At 39.5% G+C, this 24,321-nt stretch overlaps 1 protein-coding gene across 8 annotated transcripts in view; it reads left to right on the top strand.

Moving 5' to 3' along the window:
- The window catches only part of FRYL (FRY like transcription coactivator), a 171,082-nt gene extending 147,950 nt beyond the window's left edge, over positions 1–23,132 (top strand). For 6 of the 8 annotated variants that reach the window (XM_058192134.1, XM_058192135.1, XM_058192133.1 and 3 more), the window contains 9 exons: positions 2,951–3,201; positions 4,171–4,375; positions 5,636–5,785; positions 9,384–9,482; positions 12,191–12,259; positions 15,935–15,952; positions 18,222–18,332; positions 20,097–20,296; positions 21,139–23,132. In XM_058192134.1, the coding sequence (XP_058048117.1) occupies positions 2,951–3,201; positions 4,171–4,375; positions 5,636–5,785; positions 9,384–9,482; positions 12,191–12,259; positions 15,935–15,952; positions 18,222–18,332; positions 20,097–20,296; positions 21,139–21,394 (1,359 nt within the window). In that variant the 3' untranslated portion in view covers positions 21,395–23,132. The remainder of the gene's footprint in view (positions 1–2,950; positions 3,202–4,170; positions 4,376–5,635; positions 5,786–9,383; positions 9,483–12,190; positions 12,260–15,934; positions 15,953–18,221; positions 18,333–20,096; positions 20,297–21,138) is intronic. The other 2 variants (XM_058192131.1, XM_058192136.1) reach the window with 1 other exon arrangement.
- Positions 23,133–24,321: the final 1,189 nt, after the last annotated feature.

A 24,321-nucleotide genomic window follows, 5' to 3' on the forward strand; every position in this document is an offset into this window, starting at 1 on the left:
ACCTGTTGTTGTGGCTGAAAATTTGTTTACTGGAGATGGTTTTTTGGGGGGGTTGGTAAACTAAAGATGTTCACAGCACAGGTTAAGAAAGTTTTGAAGTTCTTTTAATGAACTGGTGGGGTGCAGCAGAACAATTTGATAAGCAGGATGGTTTTCTGGATCCATTTTCTTCCTGTGATGCTTCCTTTTCTATGATCTTCCCTCCGCCTCTAATGCTTGCTTTGCCTCTTTGTGATTGGTGCTTTGATTGGGATTTGAACCTCAGGCCAGCTTTGTTAGCAGCTGGTCAATTCAGTGCTCTTGGCCAAGCCCTCTGTGTGCTAGTGGCATGATTTTAAAAAAATGGAAATACATACTTGGAATGAGCAAGATTCCCAGCTAATTAAAAAAAATATATCAGTGAGTATGTTACGTATGTATTTACCATTTCCATTAGACACTCAGAGTAGTGATCCCCATTTTACATTTTTTTTAAGTTTGTGTGCGTGTGTGTGTGTTTGTAATTAAGTCTTTCAGCTCTTAAGCATTCATAGGCCTTTTCTCTAGTACCTTTGGAGACTAAAATAAGTACCATGACTTAACAATTGTCTCATTTTGAGATGGACAAGTTTATGTAGGTTGTTCGAAGACATTCTTTTTGAAATATGGTTATTATCAGCCCTTCCATGGGACTGTAATCTGAATTCCTAGTCAAGAGAACTCTCACTTTGTTAAGATTTAGGATAGAATTTTGCACTTTAAAAATGGGATTTTTGAAAAATTCCAAAGCAATATGTGAACCCTTTCTGACTTATGTCTGCTACAATATGTGATATATAAATCATTCTAAATGTATTCTAAATGTATATAAATGCATTCCATACAATTTGGCCTGCATATGTTACATTTTACGTATGTGCATTAAGGTACATAACTCATAACTACAGGCCCTTTTTTGTTATCTTTATGTAATTACTAAACGTATTTCACTGAAATACATGGAGGATCTATAGACCTCCAGATACTGGACTTCAATTGCTGTCGTTCCTTACTATTACCTATGATGACTTGAGAGCTAGCAGGGAAAGGAAATCTTGTATGATGCCAAAAGATGCAAAATCCTTTAGGATTATTATGTTGCCTTTGCATTCAACCAATTACTATTCAGAAACCATGTAAAGAAACAACATTCAACCTCAGACAGTTTTCAACACAAAAGTTAATGCTTCAGACACTTCGTTTTCCTCCATTTACTGAATAACAATGAGATGATGATGGGTGTATGTGTGCGTGTGGATAGGTAGAGATATGAGCAGGGGGTGGGGAGGGAGAGAGAGACTAAGTCAGCAATCTTTAATTTCCTGGAGCATCGCACAGGCTCTGTTTTGTCAGGAGAAATCAAATATTGAATTTTCTTCTCTGTAGTCCTCCGTAGATGCTTTATACAAGATTGTGAAACTCAAGCTTTGGAAAACCTGCAGAAGATTTATTAAAGGAAAATTTAGACCTGCAGTACCTACTATTAATAAGTTCACTTCCACTGATAACAATAGGAGGATGTATTTTATTTTATTTATATGGCCACTCCTCTCTCCAAAGCACACAGAATTTAAACTTAAAATAATATAAATACAGTAACTATAAAAAACACAACATAAAAACAAAGAAATGGTAGCCAATAATTTAAAATACCTTGAAAATAGCAGTACATCACCTGGGTCTTAATAACTTCAGACTCCACTATCTGGTCAAACAGGGAATCTTCAGCATTTTCCAGAAGGCTAGTTAGCAGGGGAGTTAGTTATTTCAGTGTGCCCGTGAGTTATTTAGGAGTTAGGAGTTATTTCAATGTGCCTCCCCACTCCTAACATCCATCTCAAAATCAAAATCTAGCAAGTGCTGCTCTTATCTCCTTCCATACCATTGTTGATTCACTGGCAAGTTCTGCTCTGTTTCGGTTTAGAGTTGTTAGTGTTTCTACCCCACAGCACTGCAATTTGATTAGGTAGTAATTATACATACAGTTAGTCATCTTAAGCTCTGGCTCTTTTTATTCTTTCATCAAAAATCCGTCTCACTGAATTCAGTTGAGCTTAATTCTGAATAGATGTAAGAATCCAGTGTTTGAACTGAATAATTTTGACAAAAGAATTTTTTTCCCCAAAACTAAAATTTTGATCTCAAAGTAGATTTTTAAATGACAGGCTACTAGAATAATATGCAAAAATGCTATACTGGATATACAAATGGAATCAGTTGATGTGTTAATTAAAAAAGGTATACAAATACCAAAAGAAGTAGTCTGGATAATTTTCCTATACTGGAAATCAAAAGAGACTTCAAAAGTTTTTAAGAACTTTGTGAGAAGGGAAAAAAAATGGGGAAAAAATCAAGTTCTAGGACAGGGGTCTCCAACCTTGGCAACTTTTAAGATTTGTGGACTTCAACTCCCAGAGTTCCTCAGCCAGCTTTGCTTTGTTGGCTGAGGAATTCTGGGAGCTTTGCTGGCTGAGGAACTCTGGGAGTTGAAGTCCACAAGTCTAAAAGTTGCCAAGGTTGGAAACCTCTGTTCTAGGATATTGTTTGACAGGATTAAATATCAAGATTGTTAAAAGTTAAAAGAAGGAATATAATGATGATTTATTTAATCAAGGTTAAAATAGATAAGTCGTCTCTGGTCATTTCTAAAATTGATACATAAATTTGGTTTCTAATTTATTTTATTTTTTAATTCGTATTAGTTTTTTCTCCTTATTTTTAATGTTTAATAACATTATTATTAAAAAATAAAATATTGAACAAGGAAGGACTGTTCAACCTGAAACTGTAAAACATTAAATGACATCGTTTTCAGAACAAAATAACATTGTTTGTAGTTTTTTGAATTTCTTAATTTAGAACAACATATGCCCAAATCTTTTCGAATACTTATACACGTTTTTCAAAATGAAAAATGTTTCTTCTCCTCCAGGATGGCAGTTCATCCGTGAAAGATGAACAAAGTACCGCTAGTGAAGATACTGGATCAATTGCACTGCAAGAACAGTTCGAGTCCTTAGTCTGCCAAGAACCCTTGGAACTGGAAGAAGCTCCTGAAATTCAAGAGCATCCGACTACCGAGAGTTATACGGAATCCCTCTTTGAAGAGGATGTTACTCTTGCATTGAAGGAGCTGGATGAAAGATGTGAAGAAGAAGAAGCTGACTTCTCTGGTTTATCCAGGTGAAATGTTTTTATCTAGCAGAATCTTGCTTTTAGCCTTTTTAACATTTAACATTTGAAGCCACCAACGTGCTGGTGCAGGAATAATGAAATTGTTTGACACAATTCCCCCTTTTCCCAGTTTTGAATACCGTCAGTGCCCATCCACTTCCAAAAAAACCAGGCATGTTTTTCAGCAGTTGCAGTCCCAAACCAGATCTTCAATTCATAGGCAGGCAATCCCAGATTGCTCCATTACTCTCAGGATATGCCCAAATTATCCATTGGGGTAATTACCTCCCGTTTACAAGCCATAACACCAGAGAGGGGATCACATACTAAACTAATCTTAAGAGTTTTAGTCCTGCCTTGTTGAATAAGCCATAATGGATGGATGCATCCATCTACCTCAATAAATCCACAAATTGTGCTGAAATGTGACGTGTTAATGCAGCCGTGTTCTCTCAATAAAGTATATGTATTACTTATTACTACCGACTTACAAAGATAATACAGGTAGTCCTCGACTTACGACCACAATTTGTGTTGCTAGGTGAAAAGTTTGTTACGTGAATTTTGCCCCATTTTACAACTTTTCTTGCCACTGTTGTTAAGTGAATCACTGCCGTTGTTCAGTCAGTCACACATTGTTAAGTGAATCTGGATTCCCCATTGACTTGGCTTGTCAGAAGGTCGCAGAAGGGGATCACGTGAACCCCCCATTCGTTGCAACCGTCATGATGGTGAATCAGTTGTCAAGCCTCCGAATGTAAAATCACGGGACTGTAGGAACGCTACAATGGTCGTAAGTACGAAAAGCGGTCGCCAAGTCACTTTTTGCAATGCCGTTGTAATTTCAAATGGTCACCAAATGAACTGTTGCAAGTCAGGAGCTACCTGTATCATCTTTATATGGTGAAGAGAGAAGAAATCAGACCAAAGTTCTGAAATAACATTTATTTGCCATGATCCTCTTTGTTTTATTTGCAGCCAAGATGAAGAACAAGATGGCTTTCCAGAAGTGCAGACCTCCCCGCCACCCTCCCCTTTCCTCTCCGCCATATTGGCAGCTTTTCAACCACAGGCCTATGATGATGAAGAGGAGGCTTGGCGCTGCCATGTTAACCAGCTGCTGACTGATACAGATGGATCTTCTGCTGTCTATACATTTCATGTGTTCTCTAGGTTGTATCAGGTATGCTTTTTCATCCACACTGTTAGTTCTTAGCTATCTAACATGGCCCATGGTCATGGTTAAAATTGTAGTGCTCCAAAAAAGTCCTGTTTAGAATAGAATAGAATTTTTATTGGCCAAGTGTGATTGGACACACAAGGAATTTGTCTTGGTGCATATGCTCTCAGTGTACATAAAAGAAAAGATACGTTCATCAAGGTACAACATTTACAACACAATTGATGATCAATATATCAATATAAATCATAAGGATTGCCAGCAACAAGTTATAGTCATACAGTCATAAGTGGAAAGAGATTGGTGATGGGAACTATGAGACGATTAATAGTAGTGCAGATTCAGTAAATAGTCTGACAGTGTTGAGGGAATTATTTGTTTAGCAGAGTGATGGCCTTCGGGAAAAAACTGTTCTTGTGTCTAGTTGTTCTGGTGTGCAGTGCTCTATAGCGTCGTTTTGAGGGTAGGAGTTGAAACAGTTTATGTCCAGGATGCGAGGGATCTGCAAATATTTTCACGGCCCTCTTCTTGATTCGTGCAGTATACAGGTCCTCAATGGAAGGCAGGTTGGTAGCAATTATTTTTTCTGCAGTTCTAATTATCCTCTGAAGTCTGTGTTTTTCTTGTTGGGTTGCAGAACCGAACCAGACAGTTATAGAGGTGCAAATGACAGACTCAATAATTCCTCTGTAGAATTGGATCAGCAGCTATCTGATCTATCATCACTCAAGGATCAATTGCAGGATGAGGATTTTCACCTCATCTGTTTCTATATTTTGGAGATTGCATAAGAAACCTTTCTCCTCCACTCTTCTGTTCATTAGAGCAGTATCCATTTCTAAAATCACAAGCTAGAATGAAGCTCATCCTGACTTGTCAGTTTTTCTCATTGCACGATTTTGTGGAAGATTTCTTAGAAAGGGTCTCAGCGTAAGTTTGCATCCCATTGTTCACCCAAGCCTGCCTTTCTCACTTTCATTTGATAGAATTACATGGAAGAGGAGAATTTAGCCTCAGGTATAAAACATCAGTCATGATAGAATAGGGAAGCCTCCTGCCCAAATAAAATATTTGTGGGAGGGGAGCAAAAGCGTTTGTGCGATTCTAATTTTCATTTCTTTTAAATGTTTCTTTCAAAGCAAAAAAAAAAAAAAAAGTAAGTACTTGCTGTCAAGCCAAGAATAAATATTAAAGAATCTACAATAAAATAAGTAAACCCTGTAAATTTTTCCCCACACGTAAACGTCATTTTATTGTATTTAGGTGATTCAGAGGAGATTTGGAGCCATAACACATGAATCAGTCAGCTTCCTGGGTGAGAATCTGCAGCGAATTGGAACAAAATTTAAAAGTTCATTGGAAGTTATGACAACGTATTCAGAATGCCCAACTGTTTTTGTGGATGCTGAAACGGTAATATCTTATATTATTATTATTATTATTATTATTTATTAGATTTCTATACCGCCCTCCTCCCGAAGGACTCAGGGCGGTGTACAGCCAAAATAAAAACAAACAATACAATATACAATTAAAACAAGAATTAAAAAACTTATTACACAATTGGCCTAAGACTTTAAAACATTTAAAATTCTAAAAACCCATTAAAATCCATAATATAAATTTAAAAACCAACAAAATTTAAGCCAGCCCCGCGCGAATAAATAAATGTGTTTTCAATTCGCGGCGGAAGGTCCGAAAGTCAGATATTTGGCGTAAACCAGGGGGAAGTTCGTTCCAGAGGGTAGGAGCCCCCACAGAGAAGGATCTTCCCCTGGGGGCCGCCAGCCGATATTGTTTGGCGGACGGCACCCTGAGAAGTCCCTCTCTGTGTGAGCATACGGGTTGGTGGGAGGCATGAGGTAACAGTAGACAGTCCCGTAAGTACCCAGGCCCTAAGCCATGGAGTGCTTTAAAGGTAGTAACCAGAATCTTGAAGTGCACCCGAAAGACCACAGGCAGCCAGTGCAGTCTGCGCAGGAGTGGTGTTACATGGGAGCTACGTGGAGCTCCCTCTATCACCCACGCAGCTGCATTCTGGACTAACTGAAGCCTCCGGGTGCACCTCAAGGGGAGCCCCATGTAGAGAGCATTACAATAATCCAAGCAAGAGGTAACAAGAGCATGAGTGACTGTGCACAAGGCATCCCGATCAAGGAAGGGGCGCAACTGGCGAACCAGGCGAACCAGGCGAACCTGGTGAAAGGCCCTCCTGGAGACAGCCATCAAATGATCTTCAAACGACAGCCGTTCATCCAGGAGAACACCCAAGTTGCGCACCCTTTCCTTTGGGGCCAATAACTCGCCTCCAACAGTCAGCTGCGGCTATGTTTACATGCTAACTTTTCTGTTTAGTGACTCATTAGTATGCTACAAAACTTCCTAAAAATTTCCTCTCTAGTGTGCAAAACTCTGTCTGTTGTTCTAATAATCTTTTAAAATTAATTTTTTGAGTTGAAAACTTCCTTAGTATTAAACATATTTCAAAAATTAGTAATTTATGGTTTTTTTGCAATGTAAATGAAATATTAAAATTCTTTTTGCTTCTGAGATTTTCATGTTTTGTTTTTCTTAGCCATAATATCACAAATAACTTAGAGCTCCAAAAGCTACACAATTTTTTTTATCCACAACTATAAACATTCTCACTAGTAGAATTGCAACAAAATGTTATTGTGCAGAATATTGTTCTATGGATTCTACTCAATAGATCCATTCCATCGCTTGCCTGGGTCAGGAATTTCCCCTCCCTCCTAGTAGAGATTTTTGCCAGATTTAAAGCTCTCCCAAGCCTGTTAATATTACTCTTGCCCAAGTAAGATGCAATTTGGGCTGCAAAGTTTTCTCTGAACTTTGAAAAGGAAGGAAATTATAAAATAAAAAACAGCTTTGATGATGCTACGCGTACGATTCTAGGTAGTCCTCAAGCTACAACAGCAATTGGAACTGGGATTGCCGTTGCTAAGCAATGCAGTCGTAAAGTGTGACATCACCTGACAGCGTCACTTAGCGATGGCAGTCCAGGTTGCCATCATAACCCCAGACCGCACAGGTCATTAAGCAGGAAGAGGCAGGAGTCCCAGGCAATGGAGTGCGGGCGTAGCCCACCGAAGGCCTTGAGTGGGCCGGCAGAGACCGTGTGCAGGTGAGGGATTCTGCAGGTGGTAGAAAAAGCAATGGGACCAACTTACCAAAGATGACTGACAAGCTTTCCTGCCAGCTTCCCCAATGACTGCTTGTGAGAAATTGACAGAGGAGGTTGCAAGTGGTGATCATGTTCTACAGAGATACTGCAACAGCTAGAGTGTTGGGGCGCAGACCATAAAGGGCAGAACATAGAGCTTTGAGAACCGGTCATACATCCATTTTTTTTTTTCAGCACCACTGTAACTTTCAACAGTTGCTGAATGGATGGGCACAAGTGGAGGACTACAATTAATTGAACTTATTACTGTTTGCTTATTATATTTAGTGTTCCTTTGATGGATTAAGACAGTTGTGATTTTTCATTTGACAATCGTCTGAATATCTACATTAGTAGTACCTCAACTGCTTCAAAGCTCATCAGATTTGGTACTCAATGCAAAAATGTTGTCCCCGTGCTCGTTGTGAATTTGGTATTCAACACACTGAATAGGAAGAAGGGGCTGGCCCCAGAGAACAGACAAGAAGTCGGCCATGCCAGGAAGGTCACTGACATAGGAGAAGTCCTTTCCAGCCGAAACAAAGGGTCACGTGGTTGTTCGATACTCATTTTTAGTATTCGTCACATCGCCTGGAACCAATTAATGATGAAGTACTGAAGTACCACTGGACTTAATTTCAATTCTTTTGAATTAAAATCCTTCTGCTTTTAAGAGAGGGATTTATACCAGACAAACAATACCCGAATCAAGAAACTACCAAGGAGAAAACCACTCCCTACCAACCTTGGCAGGGCAAGCTTTTATACATAAACAGAGAGCAATTCACTGGCACTGATGATGTTATCTAGCTGGATGAAGAAATGTCTCCAGGCCTGCAACCAAATTTGGAGAGAGCATCAAGGACTCTGAGCTCCATATATTCTCTTCTATTGGAAACACATGGTTCTGGAAGTCAAGAGAATCAACAGTCTTGTCTTCTCCCTATCTCTCTTGACAAAAATCATTGCCCCTTGATGCCAAGTAAATGGGTCTAGAAAATAAACATTCAAAAGTGCTTGGTATTCTTTGCACAAGCACCTTAATCTGTGGGGGGACGGGGGGATGTAGTAGCTGGCTTTTACTTATTCATTACTTTTGGGTCTTGATTCTTCTCGTGTGATGGTTGGCATTAGATCAGTCTACTCTCCAGTAACCTTCAGAGTAAATGATAAGTTTGTCCTTCATAAAGCAGATACACATCTGAAGTTGCATTTGGGAAATGAAATACTCGCAAATAAATGATAGAGCAATATTTCCAGTTCTGGCATTCCTTTGCCAAGCTACTCATCTCATTAGCACTCCAAACAAGCCCATGCTGTGCTATCAGCTTGTTTATATGGCATCTGCAACCTTTCAGTTGAGCAGAGTGATTGTCTGCAAGAGAAAAAAAAAATTACATCAACATTTTATGCATTTGCTTCTATACAAGTTCAGTATCTTGCATTATTATTATTACAGGAATTGAATCTTTTATATTTGGCATGCAAATATTTTAATCCATCATTTAATAAGATAATTCTTTAGTAACGGTACTTAGCCAAGTGATGCATCTCATCTAGACAGTTCTTGCAGATGTACAATTCTGCATTTTCATGTGCCCTGTAGAATAATTATTTCTGGCAGAGCTATAGATTTGATATTAACAAAGGATAGAATTTGTATTATATAAACAATTCTGGCAACTTCCTTAATCTTTGGAGTTACTTCATTACTCTTAGTAGAAGTTGTCAGGTTATAGCAAATGTTTAAAAATGTAAATAAATACATATTATATTTCACATGGGACTAATTAATAAGGTTTTTAAACATTATTTTTTGTATTACAGTTAATGTCCTGTGGTTTACTAGAAACATTGAAATTCAGTGTTCTGGAGCTTCAAGAACATTTGGATACTTACAATGCTAAAAGAGAGGCAGCTGAACAGGTAGTTAATTTTTTTGTACATTATTACACTGTTGAATAAGTTAATGTTCATTGGAATTTTAAATAACAAATAACATATTGGACTGTCCTGCAGTGTTGTATCAATTGAGGGGGGTCAAAGACCATATGGCACATATATTTGAAATAGGTAGACTTCTTCAGAAATGAACATTAAAACAATAAAAATCTGTTTAAAAGTACCATTTCAAAAGGAATAGAACTTTAAGCAACTTCGAAGAATTAATCTAGTATAATGATGGGGTTTTGCAAATATAATAAATATGGAACACTACATTTTCAGCACCAGAATTTGATTTTCTGGAAGAAAACTGACTTTTGATTGTTATCTCTTGAACGCTTCCCTTGTTTCAGAAATACGCTCTGAACTGTCTTACACCTTTGCTCTGCCCTAATCATTCACAGATACTGCAGGGAAAGACAAGCTGAATACGGAACTATAACCATAAGCAGTATTTGACAGCTTCGTTATAGAAAACTCATGTTAAGAGTTCCTATTGCATTAGAATGGCAGACGGAGGTCATTAAGGTGCCTGTCCATCAAACTGCATTTAAAAAAAATGAGTGACACTGCGGTATTTTTGGTATTCTGAATAATGGACGCTATGTAAAAGCAAAATAAAGTATAATATACCCCAGGAAAAAACTTGTTTCTGGAACTTCCTTATTCTTTTGATTCTACTTTGGTCTAGTAAAAACTGGTTTTCCCCCTTGCCTGAAGGGTTATGTGGGTTACATTTAGATTTTTTCCCCTTTTTCATTTAATTTTCACTTTATATTCAATTTTGGAGACCAATAATAAACTAATGTAGGCAGTCCTTGACTTACAACCACAATTGAGCCCAAAATTGAAGTTGCTAAGTGAGACAGTTGTTAATTGAATGTTGTCCCATTTTGCAACCTTTCCTGCCACAGTTGTTAAGTGAATCACTGCAGTCATTAAGTTAGTAACATGGTTATTAAGTAAATCTGGCTTCCCCATTGACAGTGCTGCTCAGAAGGTTGCAAAAGGAGATCACACGACTCCGGGACACTTCAACCATCATAAATATGAGTTAGTTGTCAGTTTGCCTGACTTGATCGCGTAACCATGGGGATGCTGCAATGGTTGTCAGTGTGGAAAACAGTCATAAGTCATGTCAGTGCTGTTGTAGCACTAAATGAACTGTTATAAGTCGAGGACTGCCTATACATCAACAGATAAGAATTAATTTCTGTTTACGTTACGTGGGAAAACTTGCAGTACGTTTAATATATATTTGTGAAAGACAAAAAGATTTTTATTCTGGGCAATGAGAAGTAGATATTAGGAGCAAGATTGATGATGCACCGCAATTGCAGTGAATGTGAATCTACAATAGGATATATAGAATCCATCCTGCATTTCCTGTCAGTCCTTATACCTATACAGGTGATTAAGGAGAGAATGTTTTAGCGCTCCTATACTCCCCTCCTGCCCCCGGGTGTTTCTTAGACGTATAGAAGAATAAATGGGGGATCCGTGGAGCCCTTTTGGAATACTTGGTGCAGGGCAAGGGTGAAATCCAGCAGATTCTGACAGGTTCTGCAGAACCGGTAGTGGAAAGTTTGAGTAGTTCGGAGAACCTGCAAATACCACCTCTGGCTGGCCCCAGAGTGGGGTGGGAATGGAGATTTTGCGATATCCTTCCCCTGCCACGCCCACCAAGCCACGCCCATAGAACCGGTAGTAAAAAAAAATTGGATTTCACCACTGGTGTAAGAGTAACTGACCTCGGAGTTCAGTGTTGCATTATTTATTGTGATTCAGCTCAAGGCCCAAAGTGGTAAAAGAGGAAGCAAAGAAGACGATCCAAGATCCATTTTGTTTTATTTACCAAATAAAAAAAAATGTGAAAAGGAAGATATGTTGGGCTCTGGGCCATTAATTGACATGCTAGTGTTTAGAAAATTGAATTTGTTCTCAAGAAAATGCACAGTCCTAATTCATTTACTAAAAGCCCTAATTAAATATACCGATGAAAAATTAGATTTTTGTTCTCTTGTGTACAAAGGTTTAAAAAAGTCATAATCACAAATCAGGTTCATTATTCTGCTGGCATAGAGCTGCTTCCAACTTGGTCTGAAACACAATTAAGTTTTATTCCATTACAGCTTGTGAATTTTAAAGCACATTCCTCACTGTCTATCACTGGCTGTGAGTAGGTGCTACAAGTATGTAATTTTTCTGTTCCTAAATGCGTATCCATGGTTGTCTGGTTGTCATCCAACACTACATGGAAATGTGATTTGCTTTAGGTTTAGTAAGATATCAGAACACACCCATAATGGCTTAGTGTTATGAATTAAAATATCGCGGCTTGTGCATTGAATTAGGGTTAAAAAATGTTAGTGATTGGTGGACTGGACTATATACATGAATTTAGAAAAGAGACTAGAGTTTATCTCTTTGATGATGTATTGCTATTTCAATCATCTTGCTTTCTTTATCATTTCAAATTACACGTCAGAGTATATTATAAAAAGCGACAGTTTTAAACGTATGCGTCATCCATTTTATTACTTTTTTCTGAATATGTCCATTAAATTAATACGTTATATTAGAACATTCTGTGATTCGAGCAAAAAGTATTTTCTGTGTTCGGGCTCATATAGATAGGCCTCAGTGATTTTGCTTGGACTCCTTCAGCTTGCTTCTGTTTTATCTTGCAGTGGCTAAAAGACTGCAAAAGGACATTTGGTACAGATGATGGGATTCATGGAGCAACTACAGATGCTCAGGTAGGAATCTACTTCCAGTCACTGCGTCTCTTTATGTCATATGTAAATATAAAACCATACATGCTGCAGAACGAACACGCCCTAAGGTTCCCATCAGGTTAAAGAGTAAGGTTTTTCATTTTCGCTATCAGAAATATCTCTCGGGAAATTTAGAACGTATTAAATATTGGCCTGGAAAAATAATGGGTTCTTATTAAAGAAAGATGGAATCAGTGCACAAACACTCCGCATTCTCTCTCTTATGAAGCTGCTATTGCAAAGAAGAAACTTGGTAATTCTGCTTATCAGCTCAACAGATAAAATAGCTGTCTGGCACAGAAGCTGGGCTGCCTCCAATCTAATTAGTCCTGGGTTGTTCGCCTATGACCTATCTGTAAAGTAATATTAAAAATAATTACTTGGACAACGAAAATCTGATCTGAAGTGTTTGTAAAGAGCTATCCACAGTAGAAAACACAGATTTCTTAGAACCAATAATGACACGAACGCATTTCTGGAAGGATCAATGATAGCAGAGCATTAGTAAGTATATAAAAAATGCTGTTTTAAAAAATCAATTAAATCCATGCTATTTCTAGGGTATTTAGTGGTTTGGTTTAAACTGTTTGATAAAAACTGATGGCCAACTATAATAACATATCTATGGGAGCTGTTATATTCTTTTTGCTTTAATAGTACTATGGGGGGGGGGGTTTCCTCAGTTGCCCAAAGTTCTTTTTGTATCTGGAAAAGCAACTGATTCTGAATAGTGGATTAGACTCAGATCTTCTGATATTACTTCTAAGAAGATTTGTCTTGTCCAGGATTGAAGAAGAAGCAAACAGAATTATTACTTTTTTAAGAAAATGTTTAGATTCTGTTGTACTTTACTCTCATTTCTTTCTTTATTAAGAAGTTGGGGGGTGGCTCCAAGAAGAGAGTTAAATTTTAAACAGTATCAGATTTTGCTTTTCTTTTTTTCTAGATAATGTAACAATGTGTAAAAAAAACAATCTGTAAAAAAATTAAATAGTTGCCTTTCCCAGCTACCCATTCAAGTAACTCTTAAGAGTTTTGTCTGAATTGAGAAACTGTAACATAGACAAGGATGAAGATAGAGGACTAAAAACTTAAGCCAAATGAGATATTATAAAAGAGTTGGGCATACTGAGAAGACTAAAGGGGAGAGTGTAGTAGTGCTCTTCAAACACTGAAAAGGACCTTATGCAAGCATTTGTAGGTTTTTCTTCTCCAGATAAAGAATGTTAAGTTTCAAGGAGTCAAGAAGCTCGCTTAATACTGTGTGGGCAGAGCGGGGGAACCTTTCTGGCAATAAGAGCACTTGATCATTCAAACGAGTGACCCAAAAGAAGCAATGGGATTCCGTGCACTTTATGTGTTAGTTAGACACTAATCTGTCCAATGGGCTTTCATTTAGATTCTTGCACTGTCCGAGGTTCTTGGGTTCTTGGCATAAATGGCACGTTCCACTTCTGTGATTCTGGAATATTTATTTTCTAGATTTTTCTAGAAAAAATATTCCCCCCCCCAATCTAGAATTGTCTAGATTCTAGCAATTTTCTAGTATTTCCCCCCTCCCTCAGATAGTTTTTTGGTTTTTCAAATAGCAGTACTTGCAAAATTTTTACTAGGGAAGCTGTAATTCTGATCTTGCACTGTGCATGTTATTCCCAAGACAGAAACATTAAGTGGGAAAAAGAGTATCAAACTAACTACGGCCACCTAATGCTAAAAGAGAAGGCCGCCGACAAATAGATTGAAAGCTGGACTAGACCTTCTCTCTAGGGGGCTGACTAGCCCTCTTCCAGGTTCTGTTTTCAGGCTACGAGATCTAAAAGGAGTCAGTATTTCTATTCAACCTGAACACAGAACCACCGTTAGGAAGATCTGGGCCATGGCTGTGCTTGATTGGATCACAGCTCTTCAGTAGGAAGGAAGGAAGGAAATAGCCCCACACTCTTGCTTCAGAGACAGCACAGGATGAGTTTGGAACAGACTAACCTAGTAGTGCTGTCCAAGGTCAGCTCCCAATCTGCTGGCCCCGGGCAAACTTGCTAGCTTTCTTTCAGAATAACTCCGGCTTTGACCTGATTGAGAGTAGCACGTGAACTTTTCTTTTGCGTTTTTGCAGGGTTTGGCTTATCAGGAGGAAAGCTCTCTTTTTTTCCCCTGTAAGAATTTATTTATTTATTTATTTATTTGATTTTTATACCACCCTTCTCCCGAAGGACTCAGGGCGGTGTACAGGCAAGATAAAACATACAATGTACAAGTTAAAATGCAATTTAAAAAACTTATTTTAAAATTAGCCTGAAAAAAATTAAAATATACCCAGAACTAAAAACCCCATTTAAAATTAATCAAAATTTACAAAATTTAAAATTAAAATTCAATTCAAGCCAGCCCCGCGCAAATAAAAAGGTGTGTCTTCAGTTCGCGACGAAATGTCCGAAGGTCAGGTATTTGGCGTAAGCTCAGGGGAAGTTCGTTCCAGAGTGTGGGAGCCCCCACAGAGAAGGCCCTTCCCCTGGGGGCCGCCAGCCGACATTGTTTGGCGGACGGCACCCTGAGAAGTCCCTCTCTGTGAGAGCGTACGGGACGGTGGGAGGCGTGTGGTAACAGCAGGCGGTCCCGTAAGTACCCAGGCCCTAAGCCATGGAGCGCTTTAAAGGTCGTAACCAACACCTTAAAGTGCACTCGAAAGGCCACAGGCAGCCAGTGCAGTCTGCGCAGGAGCGGTGTTACGTGGGAGCTACGCGTAGCTCCCTCTATCACCCGCGCAGCTGCATTCTGGACTAACTGAAGCCTCCAAGTGCACTTCAAGGGGAGCCCCATGTAGAGAGCATTACAATAATCCAAGCGAGAGGTAACGAGCGCGTGAGTGACTGTGCACAAGGCATCCCGATCAAGGAAGGGGCGCAACTGCCGAACCAGGCGAACCTGGTGGAAGGCCCTCCTGGAGACGGCCGTCAAATGATCTTCAAGCGACAGCCGATCATCCAGGAGGACACCTAAGTTGCGCACCCTATCCTTTGGGGCCAGTAACTCGCCTCCAACAGTCAGCCGCGGCTGCAGCTGGCTGAATCGGGATGCCGGCATCCACAGCCACTCTGTCTTGGAGGGATTAAGCTTGAGCCTGTTTCTCCCCATCCAGACCCGTACGGCTTCCAAACACCGGGACAGCACTTCAACAACTTCAATTTGATCCTTTCTTCCTTGCAGAAATTTTGTCTTCTGTTTTTCCACTCCCACGACTTCAGCACATTGATATTGCAGTTAACATTTTTCCAGGAATGTCCTATACGAGTACTTTTCATGAAGTTCCTTTAAATGCATGAGGTTTGACGTCTGCCTTCATAGTTGTCGCTTAAACCTATTTATCCCCAGTTTTCTTTCCTCTTTGTTCATTATCCGAACTTAACCAACGCCTTCTACTTGCCACTATTGTATTTTGGTCATTTTGCATGATAACAAAGTGAGTAGTACAACCAGTTGTTCTATCATCTATAAATACTCAATATTATTTTTATACATGCATTAAACCCTTCTTTGGAAGTTTTTTCCCCCCTTTAATTATGTCTGGGACATTCTGAGACCCATGGAAAATGAAGTTCTATACTAATTCTTGATCTTTTTCCTTTTTGTATTTTGTGACCCGCACACCTTCTTGCTTAGCATTTGGAAATTCTAGCAGTAAGTGATGGCTCTTGATTTATCAAATAACTAACTATGCCAGTAACCAAACTGGCTTTCATTTTTGTCTCGTGTCCATTTGTGATATCACAGTGTTTCATTATAGAATATTATGGAAATAATTGCTTTGCTTATCTATAATTCTAACTCTTCGGCAGTCTTTTTAGATGGCAGAATATTGTAGCTATAACAAATTATTCCAGTGTTAGTTTTGCTTATTTATTTTAAATCCATATTAACAGTCATACCCGCTAATGCAGTTAAATATGCAAATAGAGGTGATACTACACTTCTGTCCATGAATTCATTACTTTTGAAGTTGAAATATTATTAAAAATAATCAAAAAATTAAGAATATACAGACTGTATCAAAAATCAGGCTTCATGGCCAACCACACAGGATGTTCAAAGGTTACGTGTCAAAAGAGTGAGGAAACATTTAGAAGGAAATGGCAACCAATTTGAACATTTAATTTATATAATAAATTGTGTACGGGGCCTGATTTTTGCTACATCCTGTATGTATGTACGTGTATGTGTATAGAAATATCTTTATTTGCAATACAATAGATTGAAATGTGATTAGGGCAGTGGTTCTCAACTGATGCAATTCATTTCATAGTAAGACAGAGCCCACGTATGCAAGTGTACCTGCCAATTGTCCCAGAAAACCAGGCATCCCTGTCCTTTTTATTCATTTGCCTAAGGTCTGGAGAAAGAAGGGGTTCTTCGTATGCGGTCCTGACCCAACCTGTCTTCAGCCACCATGTGTTTGGGGGACTAACTTGTGTTCACTTAAAATTATAATATAGTTCTCTGGGTGATCTGGGATTCAGCATCAGATCTGCTTCAATATATCTGTCGGGTGAAACGAAGTGGTGATGGGGTTCCGTCCCATTTGAGCCTTTGACCTGCTGCAGTGGGGCTCAGTCATTGCGCCACCTTGCAACCTGGAGAGATGTCCGTTGAAGACAGTGTGAGATACCAGGATGCAGATGCAGGATGAAAACTTTTCCTCCCCCTCACTCCCCATGAGATAGTGCCCTGGTGTGTTGGTTGTATCTGAAACAGTGGCTTCTTGCCATTTTGAGAAAGTGTTCTTCCCCTGGCTAAGCATGCTGTAGTTACAGACCTTGAAACCATGGCGCATGACAGTGGTGAAATCCAATTTCTTTTTACTACTGGTTCTGTGGGCCTGGCTTGGTGGACGTGGTGTGGCTTGGTGGCCGTGGCAGGGGAAGGATACTGCAAAATCCTCATTCCCTCCCCACTCCTGAGGGAAGGATATTGCATAATCTCCATTCCCACCGCATACCCAGCCAGAGGTGGTATTTTCCAGTTTTCCAAACTACTCAAACTTTCCGTTACCGGTTCTTCGAACCACTCAAAATTTCCGCCACCACTTCTCCAGAACCTGCTGGATTTCACCCCTGGTGCATGATAACCTGATTGGAGGCAGCCTGTGGGGAAGGGTGGGAGCCATGGCTGTCATAAAGGAAGGAAAACCCATGCAGGAAGACATCTCTTGCCTTTTGCCCCTGGGAAGTAGCTTTGGAGAGGGGGGATAGGCAAGGATTGTAGATGAGGGGGTGGGACAGATGGGAAGAAGCCTTGAAAGGAAATCATTATTGTGCTTGAATGGATTGCTAGCTTGTCCCCTCTCTTCCTCTGGCAGGGCTGGAAGAGTTTTTTATTTTAGGGTTTCTGATTTGATGGAGGGAGAGAATGAAATGTTGCATGCCAAGCCCCAAGTGGCACATCCAGAACTGCCTGTAAATAAATGAATACCAGTCTCAGGGAGGGGGAGGGAAATTACTGGGGTCATATCATTAGGATGGATGTTATTTGGTAGAGTACTTGATGGGATGTGCAATGAAAAGTTGAGAACCACTGTTCTAAAATTAGAAGTGACAGATCCCCCAAAATAATACAATACAATACAACATTTTCCCTGCTAGAGCATGGCATTTCTGAAATGTCATCGACATCCCTTTCTCTTTGCTGGAAATTGCTGCCCTTCTTAAAAGCCAAAGTTTATTACGTAGCCAGTAAGAAAATACTTACTTTTTTCATTCAAAATCCACCGATGACTAGAAGCACTCGTTTTTCTCTGATTAGCTTCTTCCTCCATTACCTTAACCTTTCTTCTCTGCAGTAAGCAAATAACTATTTTTATATTACAAATTCTGCTCTATACAAATTGTATGCTTTTGTCGCTTCTTTGGTTAATATATTGTTTTTCCGATGACAATTTTATTTTTATTTACAGGAATTAGAACTGTGTCGGAGGCTGTATAAGCTGCATTTTCAGCTGCTCCTTTTATTTCAAGCCTATTGTAAACTTATCAGCCAAGTGAATGTAGTGAAAAAAGAGGCAGAGGTAAAGAAAATGCCACTAAAACTTGGAAATTTGCTTTTACTACAAGACTTAAGGCTAAAAATGTCATCTCTGAATTAAAAGGTTAAATAGGCTAATAAGGATGGATGCATTCTGTCCATTCTGCTTTTGTGCTCAAGTGTGCACCCGAAGTGGTTGATAACCAGTAAAAAGACAGAATTCAATAGTTTATCGAAAGTTAGAAAATATAAATTCATATCAAAATTAGTTAAATATTAATCAGTTTGAGACTTGATCCTCATCCAGCTTTATCAGATTCCAATTTATATTTTATTTATTTATTTATTTATTTATTTATTTATTTATAATTTAATTTCTATACCGCCCTGCTCCCGAAGGACTCAGGGCGGTTTACAGCCATATTAAAATACAAATATAAATAGCAATTTTAAAAACAAATTAAAACCAAATATTTAATGGCCAAATCACCTAAAACGGTCAAAGACCGATTTAAAACCCATTTAAAATTACAATAAAATATTTCTTAGGCTAGTCCCGCACGATGAAATAGTAGAGTCTTCAGTTCACGTTTGAAGGCCTGGAGGTCGGGGAGTTGGCGTAACCCCGGAGGCAGCTCGTTCCATAGGGCCGGTGCTGCCACAGAGAAGGCCCTCCCCCCACTCTGTGGGAGCGCACAGGTCGTTGGGAGGCTATCGGTGGCAGAAGGCGGTCTCGTAGGTAACCCGGTCCTAAGCCATGGAGTGCTTTAAAGGTGGTGACCAACACCTTGAATTGCACCCGGAAGGCTACCGGCAGCCAGTGCAGGCCGCGCAGGATAGGTATTATATGGGAGCAACGCGGTGCTCCCTCTATCACCCACGCAGCCACATTCTGGACTAGCTGGAGCCTCCTGGTGCTCTTCAAGGGGAGCCCCATATAGAGAGCATTGCAATAGTCCAGGCGGGAAGTAACGAGGGCGTGAGTGACCGTGCGTAAGGAGTCCTGGTCAAGGAAGGGGCGCAACTGGCGAATCAGGCGGACCTGATGAAATGCTCCCCTGGCGACGGCCATCAAGTGTTCCTCTAAGGACAGCCGATCGTCCAGGAGAACGCCCAAGTTGCGCACCCTTCCCCTGGGGGTCAATACTTCCCCCCCAACAGTCAGCGATGGCGTAAGCTGACTGTACCGGAACCCACAACCCTAAGCGCCAGTATATCCTCTGTAAACGCTTGAGGTGTTTATTTATTTATTTATTTATTTATTTTATCACATTTATATACCGCCCTATCTCCCTAGGGACTCAGGGCGGTTCACAGGCAAGTAAAAAAGTACATATAAATACAGACTAAAATAACAGTTAAAAAACTTATTCTACATGGCCGAATTATTAAAAAGCAATATAAATAATAAAACCCATTAAAACCAGTATAAATTTAAAATCTAATCCAGTCCTGCGCAGATGAATAAATGTATTTTAAGCTCGCGACGGAAGGTTCGGAGGTCCGGAAGTTGACGAAGTCCTGGGGGGAGTTCGTTCCAGAGGGTGGGAGCCCCCACAGAGAAGGCCCTTCCCCTGGGTGTCGCCACACGGCACTGCCTAGCTGACGGCACCCTGAGGAGTCCCTCTCTGTGAGAGCGCACAGGTCAGTGAGAGGTATTCGGTAGCATAAACCAATATTTAATTGTGGTAGCTGAATTTCTCATGCCTGCTTGTAATAGATTATTTAAACATACTTTCTGCACAATGCTGTCACAGAGTAGGACAAAAATCCCTCTGCTACAAATAATGCACTCTTTTTTTCCTAGGTGATAAACATGTCAGAAGAACTTGCTCAGTTGGAAGCCTGCCTGAAAGAAGCTGCCGAGTCTGTTTCTTATAGTAGCATTGAAGACACTGATATCCCAGAAGCTTCTCAGACTAGCACAGAGACAGCCATTCATTCGCTCATTGAAACCTTACGGAATAAGGAATTTTTCTCTGCTATAGCCCAAGTCAAAGCGTTCAGGTACTGCCAGATGCCTTTTGATAACATTCCTTGCCTGGAAAGAATGCAGCTGGGAGTGAGTCTCACCTAAGGACTTACGTAAAAATGGGTCCATGGAATGGAAGGGCACTATAAAGTAATGATGACATTTAATACTAATAGAAGGGAATATAGGGTTGAACTGTGGTGCTCTCTGAGCTTAATTGTTTTCTTGAGATATTTCATTATGCAACTCAGTAACATTTTCAGTGAATTCAGAGTGCAACAGGTACTTCACAAGTAATATGCAATGTAGTCGCTTGGTCTAGTTTTGGAAAATGGGTGGGTTTTAGCAGAGGCCTCATATTAATTACAACTGGAATTATACCTCCATAGAAAACTTAGATAGCAATAGCATTTAGACTTACATACCACTTCACACAGTGGTGGGTTTCAAAATTTTTTACTACCGGTTCTATGGGAGTGGTTTGGTGGCCATGGCATGCCTTGGTGGGCGTGGCAGGGGAAGGTTACTGCAAAATCCCCATTTCCTCCCAATCAGCTGGGATTTAGGAGGCAGAGAATAGATGGGGGCGGGGCCAGTCAGAATCTTTACTACCGGTTCTCTGAACTACTCAAAATTTTCGCTGCCGGTTCTCCAGAACTGGTCAGAACCTGCTGAAACCCACCTCTGGCTTCACAATGCTTTCCAGCCCTCTCCAAGCGGTTTTACAGAGTCAGCCTATTGCCCCCAACAATCTGCGTCCACATTTTACCCACCTCGGAAGGATGGCTCAGTCAACCTCGCATTAATTTGGAACAGAGACGACCAACTTGGATCTTAATAAGAACAGTGACTAATAACTTAATTTCTGTGTCCCTAGGTGCATTTGGCCCAATGACATATTTGGTGATTCTGAAGAAGATCCGATTCAAACCCTCCTGCACATATTTTTCCGTCACCAGACCCTTGGCCAGACTGGCAGTTTTGCAATCGTTGGCTCAAAACAGGATATGTCAGAAGCCAGCTCAAAATTAATGGAACTGAATTTAGAGATTCGGGAATCCCTGCACGTGGTGCAGTCGTATCAGCTTCTTGCAAAACACACGGCTGTGAGAAATCTCAGTACAGGATTTTGAACCACTGTTCCTCAGAAGAAGACTGAAAAGCAGGGAGGGGGGGGCCTTTTATCAAGCACCTTTCATATCGAATGAAACTCTTCTATTCTCCAGGGAAGAACTTTTCTAGAAACAAGTTGCATAGCTTAGTAACAGTTCTCAAAACAGCTGACATCATCTTTAATGCTTTTTTTTACCTAGTATCAGTAATACAAACTCTTTTAAAAATTGCATTAGAGAAAAGGGCTAAAAGCAATGCCTATAAAATGCATTTTTTTTGGTCATCAACAGAAAGTATATGGAGTTGCAATAATAGCCTCTTAACTTGGAGATAATTAAAGCAGGTGAAATGAGGCTAAAATGAACAGTGGATGTTTTGGCTGAAGACCTGTGAAAACTTTCTGGCTTTTAGACAAATAGTCAAATAATGTTTAATTCATAATTTTGACAGTGTCATGAGGAATGTGCTGTATTATACCGGAATATAAAAGACTGCAAAATCCATTGATTTATCAATATTGTATTTACAATTTATTCTATTTTTGCCTGTAATGATAAAATTTATGCGTGCAAGTAGGAATGAATGGCTAGCCAATCATCATATTTTGAGGATATGGATGTTTGATAAAGTTTGAGCATGCCGAAAAAAAGCACTGCAAGATTATTTTTGGAAAAAAAAGTATATATTTTTAGCTTTAATTCCTAGTCTGTAAATGTTCTGGAGTTTAATAATATTTAAAACTGGAATTATCCAGGTTTTTTTTTAAAAAAAAGGAATAATATATCTAACTGGTTTGGAATGCTGCTCAGTTTTCTGATCAGTGCTTATAACAAATAACTAACCAAAAAGTAGCTGCTTGCAGAGACTTTAAAAAATGTATATTAAAGATGCCTATTGTCCCTCAGAACTCACTAGAAAAAAATAACTTATTTTATTCTGTACATATTATAGAAATTGTATAGTGTAAAATCCAGTATTTTTTGTATAAATGTTCAATGACGTTTTATTTGAGAATAGTGTTCAAAGCTTGGGGGGGGGAGATAGGACAGTGTTTATATCTGTTATTCTGCAGAGTTCAAGAGAACGTTTAAGCAGGCATGTTTTCCACGATTTCTCTTTTAAGCAAAGGCATCGGGGACTATGACGGTGGGGGGGGAGAACGCAGCCTACTGACCCCAAATGTCAGCCTTGTAATTCCTTCTCCAAGCATGCAGCATAAAAGTAACTGGATTCCACTCAAACCAAAAGCATTTTAATAAAGCAAAAAAGGGTGAATGTAATTCCTCTATTCAAACCAATTGAACCCCCACTATTTTATGTATCTCTCATGCACTGTGATTAAAAATAAAACAAGTTTTCCAGGGAGTAAAACACAAAAGAGTTAGTGTGGGCTTTTTTCATTGAGGAAATTGATCCCGTTAAATATGTAGTTATGCTGAAATGCATTAATTGAAGGCACCGTGCATTTAAAGAACTGTTGGACGGATAACACAAATTTTGTTCCATTTTAAAACTCTGTTAACAAGATATATATAGCGCATTCATAGTCATTGGGTTTTTTTTAATCCTGGTAAAATTGAATTATTTTGAAGTTTCTGTGGTACTTTAGGTTGCATTCTTAATTATTTAATAACCCATTGCAAGTATACATGTAGTTTTTAGTTGTATAATTTTTACATATTTTATCATTCTCCTTTCTTTGTGTATGTGTTTTGTTTTTTAGGGGTGGGGCTTGTTCAAATAAAAATGTCAATCTACTCTTTTGTGTACTTTCTCAAAGAATTTAAGGGTTGCAATCTGATGGAGAATATTTGATAAAACATTGTGTTTAATGCCATATACTTATTTTTAAAACTCTTGTTTTTAACCGTGGAGTATGCATATAAACAGACTCTACCTGCTTTGCATTTAAGAAACTTGTACGTGCCTAGTGCAAAACAGAGGTTGGTGCTGAAGGACTTGAGTGGAGAGGGAAGCATCTCCAAAACAATTAAGCCTCACATCAGAGCCTCCAGAGCCTCACATCATATTTGGCTTTTTAGGAATTAACCTTTTTAAAAGCAAAATTATAATTTGAGAGCCCAGCTTGATCATTCATAATGACAACATGGTTATTCTGTAATGTTCCCTGGTTACCTTTTTATAAGTTGAAAATTCCCCACCTATGGAAAGACTTGTGTCCAGGCCCCCCCACCAGGGCTAAAAAGTGTATCAGCTGCCTGGATCAGTAATTTGACTCATGATGCCCGTTTCCTATCAGATTTCCGTAAACAGTGTGAGAAATAGAATTTGTCTTGCTTAATTGGCAGAGTAGTATTGGCCACTTATGAATGCTAATTTCATTTCTCCTAATTTTTATACAGTTTTTAAGCGTAGTAAGACCTTTAAGGGTTCAGCCAGATCCTGCTCACACTTTCAGTGTGTGCCCCTCCATGTGTGTGCAAAAGTTGCCATAATAGCATATAGGTTTTCACAAACATTTGCGTGCTACATAAAATGACCCAAATCAGGGGTCCTCAACCCCCATCCATAGATCGGCGCCTGTCCGCAGCATGCCAGCAACCGGACCACGCAAAGAGGCGAAGCCCCATCCGTGAGGTGCAGGCAGCATGCAAAACCACACCACCTCCAGTCTGCGGAAAAACCCTTCTCCACGGAACCAGTCCCTGGTGCCCAAAAGGTTGGGGGCCAGCTGACCTAAATTATATAATTTTTTAAAAATAAAAAGCAAATATCCACACTGTATGGTGAATGATTACTTTCTAAAATTGGAAGCAAGTCTCTATTCCTGGTAAGTATAATATAATTGAACTAACATCCAGTGATTTTACTAGGGCAAGGAAAAAATGGTGATTTTAAAGAGAGTCAGTCTGGTGTAGTAGCTAGAAACTGGGAGACACCGTTCTGTTCCTGCTTTAGGCACAAAGCCAGCTGGCTGACTTTGGCC

Source organism: Ahaetulla prasina, chromosome 8 (assembly GCF_028640845.1).
Source record: "Ahaetulla prasina isolate Xishuangbanna chromosome 8, ASM2864084v1, whole genome shotgun sequence".
Lineage (NCBI taxonomy): Eukaryota > Metazoa > Chordata > Lepidosauria > Squamata > Colubridae > Ahaetulla > Ahaetulla prasina.